This window comes from Nycticebus coucang, chromosome 6 (genome assembly GCF_027406575.1).
Source record: "Nycticebus coucang isolate mNycCou1 chromosome 6, mNycCou1.pri, whole genome shotgun sequence".
In the NCBI taxonomy this organism is placed as follows: domain Eukaryota; kingdom Metazoa; phylum Chordata; class Mammalia; order Primates; family Lorisidae; genus Nycticebus; species Nycticebus coucang.
This window is the reverse complement of record NC_069785.1, coordinates 123,226,234-123,243,525: the sequence shown is the minus strand read 5'-3', so window position 1 is coordinate 123,243,525 and position 17,292 is coordinate 123,226,234. Positions and strand designations below refer to the sequence as shown.

Here is a 17,292-nt window from a genome sequence, read left to right as displayed (position 1 = left end):
GATGCTGAGTGCCAGGACCCCAGAGGAGCAGAGACCAGGGCTGGCAGGAAGGAGGCTGACTTACATTAGGGCAGCTGGCCCTGCCTCAAATATCTCCTGTTTATCAATCCCCATCTATCAGCTCTAGTCTCTGAGGGCTCCCCCATCCCTCCTGGCTATCCTTTTGCATTGCTGGCTCCCATAGGGAGACATCCTACTATCTCCTCCAGGAGAGGGACAGGCAATAAGGAAGAGGAGGCAGGTACTCAAGCCCTCAGGAGCTTCTTTTTGCAACCCATCATCTGCTCCTCCCTCAAGTGGGGCAAGGAAGGTGGTGGAAGGGAAAGTCAAGGGTCAGGGACAGTGGGTATAGGAGGTGTTAATGTGCGGTTATTGCTAAGTGGAGAGGGGTACCTCAGTCACCATAGCCAAGCGGAAAAACCTATTCTGGGAAGGGGAGAGGGAGAAAGGAAGACAAAGTTGACAAAAGACAACAGGACTGGGTTCGAGCCTCTGCAGTGGGCAGACTGGAGGCCTTTGCTCCCAGAGCCCTGCTGAGCCCCCCCTCCCCCGGGGCTGCCTCCTTCTGTCCCCCTCTGGCACCCTCTGCTCCTGACCTTGGCTGCACTGCGCAGGTGGTCATAATACACCTCCTCGATGGCCTGGAAATAGATGACCCCCTTCAGCTTCGTCTCATGCTTGTCTGCAAAGGAAATAAGGGCAGGCTGAGGAGGCCTGCTGCACTTCAGAACAAGCTCCACTGGCTCTGTGACCTGACCTTCCCCATCTGGGAAGTGGGTGAAGGTTCTAGTCTCCTAGGACCACAAAACAGAGGCCCACACAGAATCCTGAAAATATGGGTAATGCTCAGCCTCACTCATGATTACAAAGAAATACACATTAGAACGCCACTGAGATACCTTCTCACCCATCAGAACGGTAAAAACGAACAAAAAATACATGCCACTTAGGGCAAATCTGTGGTGAAATAGGCAATCTGATGATAGGTAGGAGTATAAACTGGCAAAACCCTATGGACAATTTGGCTGTGTCTATCAAAATCAGAAAGGCATTTGCCTTACTCATTTTATCTTACACATGTACAAAATAAGAAATTTATAAGATTATTCATTGTAGTCTGACTTGTGGTAACAAAATTGGAAACAGCCCAAGTATCCATCAAGTAGACATTGGTTAATAAATTGTAGTATACCACATGATGGAATACTAATCAGCTGTTAGATATAGAGGTCTGGGGGCAGCGCCTGTGGCTCAAAGGAGAAGGGCGCTGGCCCCATATGCCGGAGGTGATGGGTTCAAACCCAGCCCCGGCCAAAAACTGCAAAAAAAAAAAAAGAGAGAGAGAGAGAGGGATCTGATATAGATTCAGAAATAAATCTATAAAATATATCCAAATACAGACCAGGAGCAGTGGCTCACATCTATAGTTCTAGCACATTGGGAGGCCAAGGCAGGAGGACTGCTTGAGCTTAGGTGTTCGAGACCAACCTAACCAAGAGCAAGACCCCATCTCTACAAAAATTAGAAAACATAGCCAGGTGTGGTTGTGCATGCCTGTAGTCTCAGCTACTACAGAGGTTGGAGGCAGGAAGATTGCTTGAGCCCAGGAGTTTGAGGTTGCATTAAGCTGTGACAATGCCACTGCACTCTAGCCCGGGCAATAGAGTGAGAACCTGTTTTGAAGAAATGAATAAACAAATTGAGATATAATTATCTAGACACAGAAATATTTATTATTTTTTTTAATTGATTTATTTTTTTGAGACAGAGTCTCACTCAGTCGCCCTGGGGTTGAGTGCCATGGCGTTATTGTTCACAGCAACCTTAAATTCCTGGGCTCGGGCAATCCTCTTGCCTCAGCCTCCCAAGTAGCTGGGACTACAGATGCCTGCCACAATGCCTGGTTATTTTTTGGAGACAGGGGACTTGCTCTTAATTATGCTGGTCTTGAACTTGTTTTTTTTTTTTTTTGAGACAGTGTCTCACTGTGTCACCCTCAGTAGAGTGCTGTGGTTTCACAGCTCACAGCAACCTCAAATTCTTGGGCTTAAGCGATTCTCTTGTCTCAGCCTCCCAAGTAGCTGGGACTACAGGTGCCCACCACAATGCCTGGCTATTTTTTAGTTGTAGTTGTCATTGTTGTTGGCAGGCCCGGGCTGAATTTGAACCCACCAGCTCCGGTGTATGTGGCTGGCACCCTAGCTGCTGAGCTACAGGTGCCGATCCTGATCTTGAACTTGGGAGCTGAAGCAATCTGCCTGCCTCAGCCTCCCAGAGTGCTGGGATTACAGCTTGAGCCACTGCACCCCTCCTAAATACAGAAATATATAATATGGAAAGACCTCTGAGATACATTTGGAGAGAAACAAGGAATGTATACCACCTTTTGTGCAAAAAAAAAGAGGTAAGAATATGTTTGCGTTTGCTTATGCTCTACAGAAACTTTAGGATACACCTGAGATTAACAAAAGTGGTTATCTGTAGCATGTAGGGACATACTTCTCAATTTAAACCTTTTTATAAATTTTTATTTTTGACCTATATTAATATATTTTCCTAATATTAAAAAAAAGGAAGCTCACTTCCTTGATGTATATAGCAGTTAGTGTATATATGTAGCTCTTAGTACCTGGAGGCAGGGGGCGGCGCCTGTGGCTCAGTCGGTAGGGCACCAGCCCCATATACCGAGGGTGGTGGGTTCAGGCCCAGCCCCGGCCGAACTGCAACCAAAAAAATAGCTGGGCGTTATGGCGGGCGCCTGTGGTCCCAGCTACTCCGGAGGCTGAGGTGGGAGAATCACCTGAGCCCAGGAGTTGGAGGTTGCTGTGAGCTGTGTGAGGCCACGGCACTCTACCGAGGGCCATAGAGTGAGACTCTGTCTCTACAAAAAAAAAAGTACCTGGAGGCAGAAAGGAGAAGGGCAAACTGACAGTGAGCCTGAGTCCTACAGGAGAGGTCATGCCAACCATGAAACCAATGGTGCCAGCTAGAAGCAGCTCCTCCTTTGACCACATTTGTCCAGAACTTATCACGCTGAATCTGAATCCTCCTTTATTCATCCATAGGTCTACCTCCCCTAACATTAACAACTATCTATGTGCCTGGCACACAGTTGCTCCATCCACAATGAATGATGATTCCTAGGTGCAGAGATCCAAAGAGAAGTGAGAGACCATTCTTAGGAACCTATAATCTAGCGGAGAGGAAAGTGCGTGGGTCTTTGAGACAGACTGTGCTATTATTCATTATTTCACTCCTACAAAACACAGTCAACAGCATCCTTTCTGCTTCACCTGTGCAAATTTCAACTTGCTTGACTTATCTGTGTTGCTGGGAGGGCTTCGTTGGTTTCCATCCACACAGATTTGACATTTCTTGATGTTTGTGTGTCTCAAAACTTTTGTAAGTGTACAGACACACAACCTATTTACTAGCTGTGTAACCTCAGGCGAGGTTAGGAACTCCACAAGAGCACGTCCCTATCACAGGTTGTCACAAGTATTGAGATAACGCACTCAAAGCATTTAGTACAGTGTCTGGCACGTAACGTGTGGCACCTGTCATTATATCGTTTTGCCCCTGGACTGATGTCACATGGCAAAAGGGACCCTAGATAATGCAGGAGTTCAGAGGAGAGCAAGAACAACTCCTAGTAAGGAGTGGAAAGGCTTCATGGAGGCAATATCTAATCTGGACCCCATGCAATGAGGTTTCCACTGAGTAGGTGGGGGGAAGGAGAGCCAGGTGGAAGAGGCTAGGCACACCAGGGTCATGATCCAGCCACAGGCTCCTCTCTGACATGTCCTCCTTAAGACAGGACCCAGCCCTGCCCTGGCTCTGGACCTGGTCAGCCCCCCAGTACCTGCTGTTCCATCCTGTCCCTTCCTTCACTAGGAATAGTAACACGTTCCACTGTCTGCTTCCTTACCACCTCCTATTCTGGATCCTGTGCAGTCTGGCTGCCACCCCGTACACAGTGGAAACCCTGCTCCTGACAAGCTCCCATCCCTGAGTCTAATGGCCTTTGGACCACATCATTCTTGGCCTTTCTGCAGCAGCCAGTATCATTGGTGCCACCTCCTGTTTGCAAATGTCTGCTCCTTTGGTTGGCTTCCTTCCCTGTTTCCATCCCCACCCCCACTCCTGCCATCTGAACTTGGTCTCCTTTTGTTTCATAGACATTGAATAAGGTAACATGTGCCAAGCCCCAGCCCAGCACCTGGCACATGGTCAGTGCTGGCTTCCTGCCCCTGCTCCTCTTGCTGGTCTCTCTTCTTCTTTCCCCACATGGGGCAGACCTGGCCCAGGGTGCCACCTCTCTGTCCCCTCTTCTCCGCTCTGAAGTCTAGTTGCCCAGGTTCAGTCTCAGCCCTGCCTCTTAGGAGCTATGACACCTTGGGCAATTCACTTAACTTCTCTGAGCCTCATTTTCTTCATCTGTGAAATGGCATTAAGAGTGCTTTATGGGCCGGGTGCAGTGGCTCACACCTATAATCCCAGCACTGTGGGAGGCTGAGGTGGGAGGACTGCTGGAGCTCAGGAGTTTGAGGCTTGTCTGAGTGAGAGTGAGACCCTGACTCATGAAAAAAAAATACAAAATCCCAGCCGGGCGCCACGGCAAGCGCCTGTAATCCCAGCGGCTTTGGAGGCTGAGGCAGCAGGATGCCCACAGCTGGAGTCTGAGGTTGCAGTGAGCTACGATGCCATTGCACTCTGCTCAGGGCATAGGGTAGAACTCTTATCTTGACAAAAAAAAATAAGGAAAATCAAAGAGCTCATGCCTATAACTCTAGCACTCTGGGAGGCTGAAGCAGGTGGATTATTGCTTGAGCTCAGGAGTTCAAGACAAGCCTAAGCAAGAGCAAGACCCTGTCTCTACTACAAATAGAAAAATTAGCTGGGCACTGTAGTGGGCACCTACAGTCCCAGCTACTCAGGAGACTGAAGCAAGGGGATTGCTTGAGCCCAAGAGTTTGAGGTTGCAGAGAACTATGACATCACAGCACTCTACCCAGGGTGATAGAGTGAGACTCTGTCTCTAAATAAATAAATAAATGGAGGCAATCTGGGTGGGGAGGATAAGGCCCAGCCCAAACCTCTGGCCCCCGACTTGGAAGCTTGGCCTCCTGCCAGAAAACCAAGCTGTCCTGGGTTAGAGAGCCCAAGAGCCTGGCTGGCTCTGGGAGAAGCCTTGTGGGAACTCACCCACATAATAGGAAAGGGTACGCTTGAGGCGGTCGAAGACAAACCAGCGCTTCTTCCATGATTTAATCTTGCCACCCATTTTGACCAAGTAGCCACGGCAGACCTGGCGGGAAACAGAAGTAAGAAAAGACCCCAGAGCACAGCCCTAAATCTTAACTGTGTGCCACTGCCTGTGCCTGCATCTGGGGGGGAACTGTCCCCAACACCTCTTCAGGCCAACACGTCAGATCCTTGGTTGGGGACCTGGTTAGATTAGCGCAAGAACCAAGGCCACTATTCTGAGGACCTAGAAGGTGCCTCTAACCAGGGGCCCTCCCTCCCTGCAGGGCCCAGTGCGGTGCACGCCTCCCACCTTGCTGCTGAGCACCACGTGCAGGCAGGTATCCACACCATGACCTGATGACTCAATATGGATCTTTAGGTCAAAGTCTTCCTTCCGGATTGGCAGGTAGCGGGTCAGGGGTCGTGCCTGGGGGCAGAAGGCAAGGGTTAGCACAGTCTCCTGTCTTCCCCCATCATTTCCCTGTCCCGAGCTTTGGCCCTGAACCTCCAATAGCCTGATAGCACTCCTGTTCCTATCCGCAAGGCTGTCACTCTGACTTTACAGAGTCTATGGCAAAAGTGGAGACCTGCATACCAGTGCAGACCCTGCCCAGGCCTGGGCAAATGGCTAAGTGACTCCACACTTCACTTTTCCCACCTTGGAACAGGACACAGCCATCCTTGTCTTGGCTCTCCCCATCCTGGGCTGAACAGACTAAAGCAAGAGGCCAGACTAAAGCAACACGCCTCTGGGAAGAAAAGCCCCATAAGAAATCTAGTTTCTGGGACAGCGCCTATGGCTCAAAGAAGTAGGGCCCCAGCCCCATATGCCAGAGGTGGCGGGTTCAAACCCAGCCCTGGTCAAAACTGAAAAAAAAAAAGAAAGAAATCTAGTTTCTGACTTCCCAGTGGGACTTCATTGGGGTCATATCCCTTCTCTGGGCCCAGTTTCCTTACGTGCAAAACAAGAGCTTTAAACTAGATAACTACTAAGGTCTATTCCATCCCCACTAATAACTAGAATTCCGAGTCAAGTGAAATATTTTTCTACTCATCCTTTACCAGAATAACACTAAAGTGGCAAGAAAAGGAAAAAGAAACATCACAAACTATTTAAAGACAAAATAAAACACACAACCCCAAAGATGAGCTGGCTCACCCACCTCCCACATCAGACACGGGCGGCCCCTCCAACAATGCCTGAGCCTCAGACTGGTCACTGAGGCACGAAAGGGGATCTAGCCATTTGACAAACATTCCAACCACAGATGGAGTTTCTCACTTTTTTTTTTTTAGATCCAGGGAGACAGACTGGAAATTTCTCATTATTTTTTAATTCCCAAACCCAATTACGCCAACCTCCCCCTTAGAATTTATGTTGTTGCATCATAGGAAATGAAGGAGCTGAGATCACTGCTCACTGTTAGGGGGAGGCCCCAGGAGACCCCCTACCTGGGTAAACCTATGGAAACTCAACTGGAAGCCTTTCTGAGTCCTGCAGTTCTCACAGGGTGGGGGAGAGGGAGGGGTTGGGCAGGATCTGGGACCAGAGATATGGGCAGAGTTCCCTGCCCAGTCCAATTTCTCCTTCTCCCTTCAACTGTTCTGCTCAAGTCTCCTGTTTAAGGGGAAAGGGCATGGCTGGGCGCCCGTAGCACAGTGGTTATGGCGCCAGCCACATACCCCGAGGGTGGCGGCTTTGAACTCAACCCAGGCCAGCTAAACAATAATGACAACTGCAACAAAAAATGGCTGGGCTTTGTGGTGGGCGCCTTTAGTCCCAGCTACTTGGGAGGCTGAGGCAAGAGAATTGCTTAAGCCTAAGAGTTGGAGGTTGCTGTGAGCTGTGATCCCACAGGACTCTACCAAGGGCGATATAGTGAGACTCTGTGTCAAAAAAAAAAGTAGAAAGGGCAGAGCTGAGTTTTGTGTAAAGAGGAGGGATTTCTATCCGAAGGAGTAACTAGCACAATTCTGTCTTAGAAATGTAAACCAAGGGCGGCGCCTGTGGCTCAAGGAGTAGGCGCCGGTCCCATATGCTGGAGGTGGCGGGTTCAAACCTAGCCCCGGCCAAAAACCAAAAAAAAAAAAAAAAAAAAAAGAAATGTAAACCAAACGTCAGAGTGAGGTCATCCACTGATGGTGAAGAGCAGAGCAGAGAGGCCCTCCTGGGTGAGACCCAGAATGCTGGGAAGTTCCATGAGAAGGCTTGGAAGCAGACAAGAGGCCCCTCAGGGAGGCCAAGGGGAGTCCCCTGATTCTTGACTCTCAGCTCCCATCTCTGAGAGGTTCAGCCCCTCTTCTCTGACCCTAGATGTCTACTAGGTGGTCACATCTCACAACCCACCCACCCTAACTCACATACACACTTTAACAGGCCTCAGAGGGTCTGTTTCTTGGAATCAATGACTTCCAGGAAGAATTCTACTTGTGCTAAGCCAACAGCAATCTTTTCTGGAGTAGGATGGATTTTACAGCCCAGCAGAGGAAACGTGGGCTCTCCCTATTCCTCCACAGCCCTCGCCCTCAGCCATTCCTTTCCACCAAACCCCACCACACCCTCACCTGGGAAAACTGTTTCTCTCGCAACTTGACCTCTTTCTCCACCAGCTGCTGCCTCCGGGCACTCTCACTTTGCAGCCTCCGTTCTACCTGCTCACGCCTCCGCCGCTCTTCCTCCAGGGCCTGCCGTCGCAGCTCCATCTCCCGCTCCTGCCCACAAAGCCAGGGTGAGTGCCCATAGCCACCTTCTCCCCACAACAGGCCCTCTTCAGTCATGGGTGGAGCTGCAGGGGGCCCCTACCTTGGGGGCTAGGAGGCATTCTCTGCAAAACCCACCCTCTCCAAGAGCTTTGCTAGTTAAGGAAGAATTCTTTAAAAATATGGGACTGTCCTGGCTTCAAACTTGGCTCTGCAACCTGCTATGGGCTCTGACAAAAAAGCATTTGAACTTTCTAAGCCTCAGTTGCCTCAGCTGTAAAATGAAGTTAAGTATGGCTACTCCTGGGATTACAGTGAAAATGAAATGAGATCATGTCTATAAATGCCCATCACCAATTCCAGCAGGAAAGCAGTACTCGATAAATATTGGCAGTGAAAAAAAAAAAAAAAAAAATATTGGCAGTGCCTATAGCTCAGTGGGTAGGATGCTGGCCACATACACCCAGGCTAGTGGGTTTGAACCCAGCCCGGGACAGCTAAACAACAATGACAACTACAACAACAACAACAAAAATAGCCAAGCGTTATGGCGTGCGTCTTTATTCCCAGCTACTTGGAAGGCTGAGGCAAGAGAATCACTGGAGCCCAAGAGTTTGAGGTTGCTGTGAGCTATGACGCCATGGCACTCTACCAAGGGCAACAAAGTGAGACTCCGTCTCAAAAAAACAAACAAATAAATAAATAAATATTAAAATGGGGCTCTTACAATTTTATCTGAATTTTTAGAACATGGATTATCTATACAACTTTTTTTTTTCCTTTTGAGACAGTGTCTCACTCTGTCACACTGGATAGAGTGTCCTGGTATCATACCTCACAACAACCTCAAACTCTTGGGCTTGAGCAATCCTCCTCAGCCTTCCAAGTTGCTGGGACTACTACAGGTATATGCCACTAAGTCCAGCTCACTTTTCTATTTTTTTTTTTCTATTTTTAGTAGAGATGGGGTCTTGCTCTTGTTCAGGCTGGTCTCAAACTCCTGAACTCAAGAGTCTACCTGCCTCAGCCTCTCAGAGTGCTAGGGTTTACAGGAGTGAGCCACCCTACCCGATTTATACAACTTTTTTTTTTTTTTGAGACAGAGCCTCAAGCTGTCGCCATGTGGCGCCTGAGTCACAGGCACCTAGCCATACAACTTTTTTTGAACAACTAATATATTCAGTAGTCCTTCTTCAATCACTAACTTAAGGCTCTTGAAACTCCAAATTAGAACCATTTGCTGGCGTGGCGCCTGTAGCTCAGTGGCTAGGGCACCAGACACATACACTGCAGCTGGCGGGTTCGAATCCAGCCTGGGCCTGCCAAACAACAACTACAACCAAAAAATAGCTGGGCATTGTGGCAGACACCTGTAGTTCCAGCTACTTGGGAGGCTGAGGCAAGAGAATCGCTTAAGCCTAAGAGTTTGAGGTTGCTGTAAGCTGTGATACCACAGCACTCTACTGAGGGCAACAAAGTGAGACTCTGTCTCAAAAAAAAAAAAAAAAAATCATTATAAAAGGATGTTAAAGGTCATTAAAACCAATTATCAGATACAGAACACATCAGTGATGCTTTATGAGTCCTGATCAATGACAAACATCTCTATACCATTAACTCCCATTTGCCATTCTGTCTCAGCTCAAAACTCAGCTAACCCTCCTTTCCCTCCATTTACCAAGAGATGTTTACAAAATTGCCATATTTTGATGTAAATAAGAGGCATTCTTTTCTGGTTGGTCCTGGATCCAAACAGTCAGTACCTTTTTTTTTTTTTTTGCAGTTTTTGGCTAAGGCTGGGTTTGAACCCACCACCTTTGGCATATGGGGGCGGCGCCCTACTCCTTAGAACCACAGGTGCTGCCCAGTCAGTATCCTTAAAAAAAAAAAAAAAATCCCTCTGGCTGCTGAGGTCCCATTTTCATCTCCAGAGATGCAGGTGCCTTGCATGGTAGACGCAGAACATTTTCTGCAGATCTTTATTTAACCACCTTCCTCCCCAGACACAGATTTCCTCAGGCAACCTATGCCCCCTTTGCTGAGTCCCAGCTCCACACCCATATGAAGCCGTTGTGACTTCCCTAAGCTCCCTCTGCTCCCCAAGGAGAGACACTTCCTATCCCAAGGGAATGCTGCAAGGCTAATGTGGGAGGAAGGGCTTGGTGAGGAACAAGGCCCTGGGCAGGTGGCAGGCAGTTCTGGGTCCCCCCCACCTCTGGTTCCCTGGTCCAGGTCAGCCTCACCCTTGACTCCATGAGCCGGCTCTTTTCTGCATGAGCCTCTTTCAGCATCTTCTCCATCTCCTCGATCTTCCCCATATCCAGACCACTTGCACTGGAGAGGGAAGTGGAAGAGGGGGTGCATCAAGGAGCCCAGGAGTGGCTGGTGGAGGCGGTGGGCCCAGGTGTGGGGAGCTACCTGGACATGTTGTCAGGGGAGCAGGCTGAGTTGCCCCCCGTGGAAATGCTGGTCTCCATGCTGTCCGAGCTCTCCAGGCTCAGCGTATCATAGGCGTGCTCGCCCTCCTCCCCACGCTCCCGCCCAGCTGGCAGGTGGTGTAGAATGGAGTGGTGCATGAGTGGGGGAAAGCCTGAGGGGCCTGCCGGGAAGGGCGCAGCCCCATGCAGGGCATCCCATTGGCACTGTGCCTCGGCTGCTGCTTTCTGCTTCAGCTCAGCCAGTCGCCGCCGCTGCTCTTCAATCACCTGCTGGCCTGCAGGAGAGACAGGTGGGAGTCACCGTGGGATCCCTGCCCACCAGGGGGAAGGGAGACACTGGCAGCATCACAGACGGGGAGGAGGTAAGCAGGGAGAGGTTAACACAGAGCAGCTCCTCGTCCGCCTCCCAGCTCCCCGGAGGCCCCCAGAGCTGCAGGCCCAGCTGCCCTGCTTCAGTCGCCCGCATAGTCGGCCACAGCCGCACAGTCCGGCTTTAGTGCTCTTTTCATATCCTGAGCCCACACAGAGCACCAAACCTGCCCAGGTGGTACCCTGGAAGTGTGACAGCCAGCTGGCATCAGCCCACAGCTGAGGACTATACAGATGGGCAGGACACGTGCACCCACCCTGCCAGCGGGGGAAGGAAGAAGGAAGAGCTGGAGGAAGACCCATGCGCAGCCAGGGTGCCAAGGCAGACCCCCTGCAAGGCAGAAGCGAGAGCAACAAGAGCAGGAAATACGGCAGCAGACACAGGGGAGAGCACAGCTAAAGGCAGGAGAGAGGCCAGCTGCAGGTGAGGCCAGCTGGACACCCCAACCCAGCTCAGCCTGGGAGCCTGTCTGCAGGAAGTGGCGGCCTGGGCAGGACACATCATGCTGATGTCAGGGCAAGGGCTGGCTGGACAAAGCAACGCCCTCTGTGACCAACGCTCTACCTGCTGGGTCGTCAGTTGGGAGGGGCTCGGCAGGAAGCGACTTGACTGGCGTGGGGGGCCCCCGGGCAGAGGGTAGAGAGACACAGGGATGAGAGGAGAGAGAGGCACAGACATGGACTTTCAAAACAACCAAATTGCACATAAGCAACAAGGACCCCTAGGTCCCCAGAGCCAATATCTCAGGGAACCAATTCTGCAGGTCATCAAATTTATTCCCCTGCCTCCGGGCAAGGCGATGTCTAACCCTATCCAGGTTAGCGAGCATTTCCCTTATTGGCTGCGCTCTCTAGGAAAGAAAATGTCACCGCCTCCCAGGCCTTTAGTCTCCTGGCCTGGAGTCTTTTGATACATATCCAGGAGGCTCTCTTTTAGGTGTCCGACCTAAATCCTTTCTCCTTTGCTGAGGTCCCAGTGAAAGAAAAAACACCGTGTGAAAGGTGTGTGGGTATGGGCATGGTATAAGGCATGGCGGAGCAGGAACGGCAACTATCCAGGGTCCCCCAGGAGAGCAGGTGGGCTGGCACTGCAGCCACTCACCCTTCTGCTGCAGAGCCAATTGGCGCTTGGTCTCAATGTCCTGCAGCGTAGCTGCCAGGTTGCGTGGAAGGCTGCCCGTGCTGTTCTGGGTGAGCAGAGCACTCTGCAGAGGGAATGGAGCGTTGGAACCTGGGCTCAGAAGACCCTATCCCATCCCCAAGGCTTTGGCCTCTCCCCAGCATAGCAGTCTTATCCCCCACCACACACACGGCCCCCCTCCCTGTCCTCAGACCTTTGGGGAGGGGCTACGGCCCAGGGTAGCCACGCTGAGCTGGGAGGAGGAGGAGGAAGAGCCAGAGGAGGAGGGGAGGGGGCCACTGCGGGTCCGGGGCAGAGGGCTAGTGGCCTCGTCATCCATTTTGGAGCGGTAAACCTAAAGGGAAAAGATACTACCTGGTGACATCAGGCTTCCCCACTGGCCACCACCCCCATGTCATGTAGGCTGGCTGTGATCTGAGGTACTGCCCTGGCACCAGGCCTCTGAGGCTTTTTGACTCTGTGTAACAACAGGATTGAGCCTCCTGGGCCAGCCCAATGGGTAGATGCTGTTGGTAGCTGCCACGTCTCCTTTTTGGGCTGTTCTCTCTGAGCCAATCCCTGGCCCACCCCTGTCCTTCTGAGAAAGGACCTATAAACAAACCCAGGCAAGGTAGTCAGCTAGAGTGTGTAGGAGACCAACTGGAGGCCAGGATCACCCTGGTCCCAGCTCTGCCACTAAGTGACCTTGGCCCATGCACCTCCCCACTCTGAGCCTCGGCTTCCTGATCTTCAGAAGAAGAGGGTAAAGATAGACTAAATATTTGACAAGCTCCCTCACAGCGCTAATGTACAGTACACATGGCCTTTGGAGTAAGAGCCCTGACTCTAAGCATAAGCCCTGCTACTTTCTAGCTGTGTGGCCTTGGGAAGATTACCTCTCTCCTCCAGGCCCTAGTATTTGGCCTGTAAAATGCAAGCGGTCCTTCTGCCTCAGCCTCCCTAGCAGCTGGGACTGCAGGTGCCCACCATCACACCTGGCTATAGGTATGAATCTTGAATGGTGGAATATAGGCCACTACAGCAAGTCAGTGGAGGGAAACTTAGGGAAAAGACTATCTTAGCACCCTGTCCCCACCCTCATGGTCAGCTGCTTGACAGAGGCCCATCCACTCCATGGCAACTCTAAGGTAGCCTAGGCATGTCCTCAGGGCTGTCACTTAGGACTCTTTGTTCCCTTCTTTTCTGCCTCCAAGTGTCACCCCTGGGGAGATCAGAAGAACACAATACTAACAGTTCTTCTAGGACAAGCTTATTGTAAGTGCTACAAGCCCAAGAATGTGAGCCCCCAAACTGAGTAAGAGGCTATGGCGCTGGGGACAGCCAAGGACAGAAGAGACACACGGCCTAGGTCAGCACAGGGTACAAAATAAATGCCAGAACCTCCTTCTACAGGACAGTCATGTCACCCTTGGACTCAGGGGGCTGGCCTTCCAGCCACAGAATGTGCCTATGAAGAGACCTTCACTCCTTCACTGCCTTTTCAGGGACCAGAGTCCCCCTCCCTGCCCAGGCTGGGCTCCCCTACACAGGTGGCACCGTGTAGCTGATGGATCTGCAGGAAATACTCAGAGAAGACAGCAGCAAGGAGTGGGTGGATGGCGGTGAAGGAGGGGTTACCTGCAGCTGACGGGAAGCTTTGGCAGGCAGAGGCGGGGGGGAAGAGCGAGGGGAGGCTGCAGCGGGGCCAGTCCCCAGCCCGGCCATCAGCTCCTGGTACCACTGCTCTAAGTCTACAGCAGGGAGCAGCAGCTTCTCCATCTGGAGGAGGAGATAGGGAGGAGGACAGAGACAGGAAAGGCCGGGAAATGAGGGGAAAGGAAAGGATGGGAAGAAGGGGGATGTTCGAGGCAGGGTAATGGAGGGCCATGTCGGAGAAATGGACGAAAGGTGAGGAAAGGGGGGAGGGGGGGCGGAGAGAGAGCATAAAGAAAAGAAGAGAAAAACAGTGAGAAAACAGTTCCCCAGAACATGCTAAGGGCAAAGAGAAACAGTCAGTGTATGACTCCCAGACCACAGACACAGGTATGTCAGGCATGACGCCAGCCACTAGCCAGAGCCACAGGCACTGAGCACTGCCCTGGAGCTGGCCTAGAGCTGACAGGCTGGGTTAGCAGGAGCAAAACACGCACAGAGCAAGCCATGGGGGTGGCATGAACTCACAGACCACCAACCTTGGGTAAAGGCGTGATGGCAGTGAAGGAGGAGGCGGGCAGCACGGGAGGAAGGCAGGTGGCGGAAGCCAGTTCCCGGGAGGCAGAGGCCCAAGGAAGCAAGCCTGGTGCATGGGCTGGGGGCACAGGGGAGGCGCCCCACATCACCTTTAGCGGCTCAAGCGACACGTACTGGGGCAAGGCCCGACAGAGGCAGGAGGGAATATAAGAAGTTAATGGGGCTGAAACGCAAGAGATGGCCCTGTCCAAGGGGGAGGGGAGGGAGGGGATAAGATGTACAGAGCAGAGACTTGCAGAGCCCACAAGGCCAGGAGAGCCAGCATCCTCTCAGCATGAGGCCCTCATCCCAGAGCAGAAGGCCTGGCCCACCCAGAGCCATAAGCAGCTAAAGAAAGCTCTCAAGGCCCCAGGGAAGAAAGGGAACCACCTTAATCCCCCCAGTGCTAGCTACCCTTCTTTCTCACTATTGAAGACAGACCCTGCTGTCCCACCTCCATCCAGGCCCAGGAGGGAATCTAGGGCAACCACAAGCAGGCCTTAGGCACTTGGTAGGCACCCTCAGTGGCTGGTACCTCACTGTCAGGCAGGGGGTGGGTGAGCACATTGGGGGAGGTGGCAGAAGCACAGGGGTCCAAGCGGGAACACAGCTGGAGAACCTCTGCCAGGCTCACATATTCCTAGGGCACCCAGTGGGAAGGGGAGGGAGGGACAGAGAAGAGGTTAACAGGTTCACCCAGGTACCCAATACTCCACACTCCATGCCAGGCTACAGGGCCATCACTCCATGTCAATACAAAGTCCAGAGAAGGAATGGGGCACTCAGCTGCCCATTATGGCTACAGCTGGCTGTGGGGGTAGCAGGGACCAGGAAAGAGTGAGCAGAACTGATGGTCTGAATGAAGGTTCCTTCTGACCTCCACTTTGAAAGCCCCCTTAGCATCCAGTCCCTGCCCCAGGCAGACCCTCGAGGCTCATCCCTGGGTTCACCCTGAGCTGGAGGCAACCAGAGAAGCCCAGGGAAGGCCTTCCAGGAACCCACTGAGGATCAGGACCCAGAGACCTCACCCAACTCCAACACCTCACCTAACTCCAACACCCTGGCATCCCCAGTAGGGCACACACATGCAGCACTGAGCACGGATCACATCATTCCCAGAGTTCCCTCACACCCTATCTGCCAGGGCAGGAGCTGGAAGTAGTGAGGGGAGGCGGAGACATCACCAAGGCCTGAGCAAGATGAGCTCTGACAAAGAGGCCTTAGCAAGGAAGTAAGTCCTGGGAAAGATGCTAGCACTTTTGGTTGTGGGTTGGGAGGACAGAGACTGTCACATTAATCACATATCCTTAGCATCTGAGCTTATCTGGGTGCTGGGAGCACAGCAGACATCCGTAATGCATGCTGAATCACAGCACAGGATCCTATGCCTGCCCTGTGTCAGGAGCCCATCCAGGCCTAGCTCCAGAAACAGATTATCCTCTGGGCATCACAGAAAAAATGAGCCAGAGAGTCCATCCAGCATGTTGTGAGAACTGATGAATGACATGCAGATTTAAGGCAAATTAATATGCAAATCGACACTCTGACTTTGCACTCTATGGAGCAGCAGGATAGCACAGGCACACACTCCCCCAAACCCTGGCCAGCCAAAGGATTAGCATCACATGCCCTTCAGCGGGGCCCCAGGAGGAGACATAGGCAGGAGCTAGGCAGGAGCTCAGCGGGCAGGCGGTGGGCAAAGCAGAACACACAGTTAGCTGTGGTTACCTCTTGTGCTTTGGGGCTGAGTGGAGTGGAAGCAGGTGGGGTTAAAGGGACAGAGGAAGTCCTGGCCAGAGAAGACCCTGAGAATGGGCCCAGAACCTTAGTCCCCAGCTCCATCCCTGAGGACTCAGAGATGAGCAGCTCAGCCTACAGAGAGGGTAAAGGTGAGGGGCTGTATCTGTCACACTCAGCCCAGCCCCCCACCGCAAGCCTAAACTGTCACGTAAGTGAGGCAGGGAGGGAGGGAAAGAGGTCAAGAAACCTGCATGTCTTACTTGGACCACACACCCAGGCTTGCAGACCTGGGAAAGAAACACTTACCGGGCCTCAATGCCCCCTTCTTAAACAGATGCCTGACTCCAGACAGATGACCCCGGATTAGCATCCCTAGATCCTCCACTCCCCCTCAAAGTGAGTCCATTCAGCCTTGTCCCCCCCGCCAAACCTCTGAGCTATATCCACCCACCCTACCCAGGACCCTGAGCACACCCACATAATTCAGCCACCTACAACAGTGAGATCAGTGGGCTCCTGGGAACCCAAAAGGCAACTAAAAAGCAGCAGCTGGTAGCAGGAAAGGTTAAATCCCAGATTTCAGGTCTATTCCTCCTCAAATCTCTAGTTCAGGAAGATGACCCCGTACTCAACCTCACACAGGGGTAAAAGTGCCATGTATTGCTCCAGAGCCTTCCAGGACACCCCTGTGGCCTGATGCTTTGGTTTGCCCAACCGTGTTACCTCTTTGAGGGTCGATGTGGTCTTCGGGAAAGGCCTGCCCCCCGTGAGTGAGTGGTATCTCCTTTCCAGCATGGTCAGTTTCTCCTTCTCCTGCGAGCCCAGGGTGGCAGGGTCAGAGAGGAGTGGGAATGAAGGCGAGGAGACCATGTGAGGTAGGCCCCTGTGTGGGCGAACCTCCACCCAGCCCTTCTGCACTCCCTCCCACCTACCCAACTACTCCCGACCCCCAAACCCCCAAGCCCAGCCTGAGCGAGGCTACCTTCTGTAGCAGCTGCAGGGAGGCATTCTTGTCACGGGCCAGGCGCTCCGACTCTTGCACAGCCTGGGCCCGGATCTGCCCAGCCTGACTATCCAGGACTGCCAGGCGCTCCTACAGGACATGGGATGGTCAGTCAGCCCTGGTGAGAGAGAGCTAAGCCCAAAGTGAGGCTTGGCTGACTCTCCTGCCCACAGACCAGGGCTCAGGTAAAGGGGATCAACCAGTTCTTCTGCTTGGCCTCAACTCACCTCAGGAAAACTCAGGCCCCTCCCTCAACCAGTGACCCCAAATCCCCAAATCTCCCTTCCCTCACCCCACAGCCTATGGGTGTCAAAGCCTAGAGGCACTGCACAGTTCTCCACCCACCACAACCCCTCCATCCCGCCCAAATCCAGCCCTGCGCTTCTTGGCCTGGACCTTCCCATCAACCTCTGCTTCCACCCTCTCAACTTTCTTTTTTTTTTTTT

General features: G+C 52.3%; 1 protein-coding gene across 17 annotated transcripts in view; it reads right to left on the bottom strand.

The window, feature by feature from the left end:
* Window positions 1–17,292, bottom strand: part of PHLDB1 (pleckstrin homology like domain family B member 1) — a 53,202-nt gene that overhangs the window by 2,032 nt on the left and 33,878 nt on the right. For 8 of the 17 annotated variants that reach the window (XM_053593740.1, XM_053593742.1, XM_053593746.1 and 5 more), the window contains 13 exons: window positions 16,826–16,936; window positions 16,567–16,656; window positions 15,832–15,975; window positions 13,513–13,653; window positions 12,089–12,229; window positions 11,857–11,959; window positions 11,320–11,364; window positions 10,366–10,660; window positions 10,191–10,281; window positions 7,813–7,959; window positions 5,558–5,674; window positions 5,206–5,308; window positions 597–682 (listed from right to left, as the gene is read on the bottom strand). In XM_053593740.1, the coding sequence (XP_053449715.1) occupies window positions 597–682; window positions 5,206–5,308; window positions 5,558–5,674; window positions 7,813–7,959; window positions 10,191–10,281; window positions 10,366–10,660; window positions 11,320–11,364; window positions 11,857–11,959; window positions 12,089–12,229; window positions 13,513–13,653; window positions 15,832–15,975; window positions 16,567–16,656; window positions 16,826–16,936 (1,614 nt within the window). The remainder of the gene's footprint in view (window positions 1–596; window positions 683–5,205; window positions 5,309–5,557; window positions 5,675–7,812; window positions 7,960–10,190; window positions 10,282–10,365; window positions 10,661–11,319; window positions 11,365–11,856; window positions 11,960–12,088; window positions 12,230–13,512; window positions 13,654–15,831; window positions 15,976–16,566; window positions 16,657–16,825; window positions 16,937–17,292) is intronic. The other 9 variants (XM_053593744.1, XM_053593750.1, XM_053593749.1 and 6 more) reach the window with 5 other exon arrangements.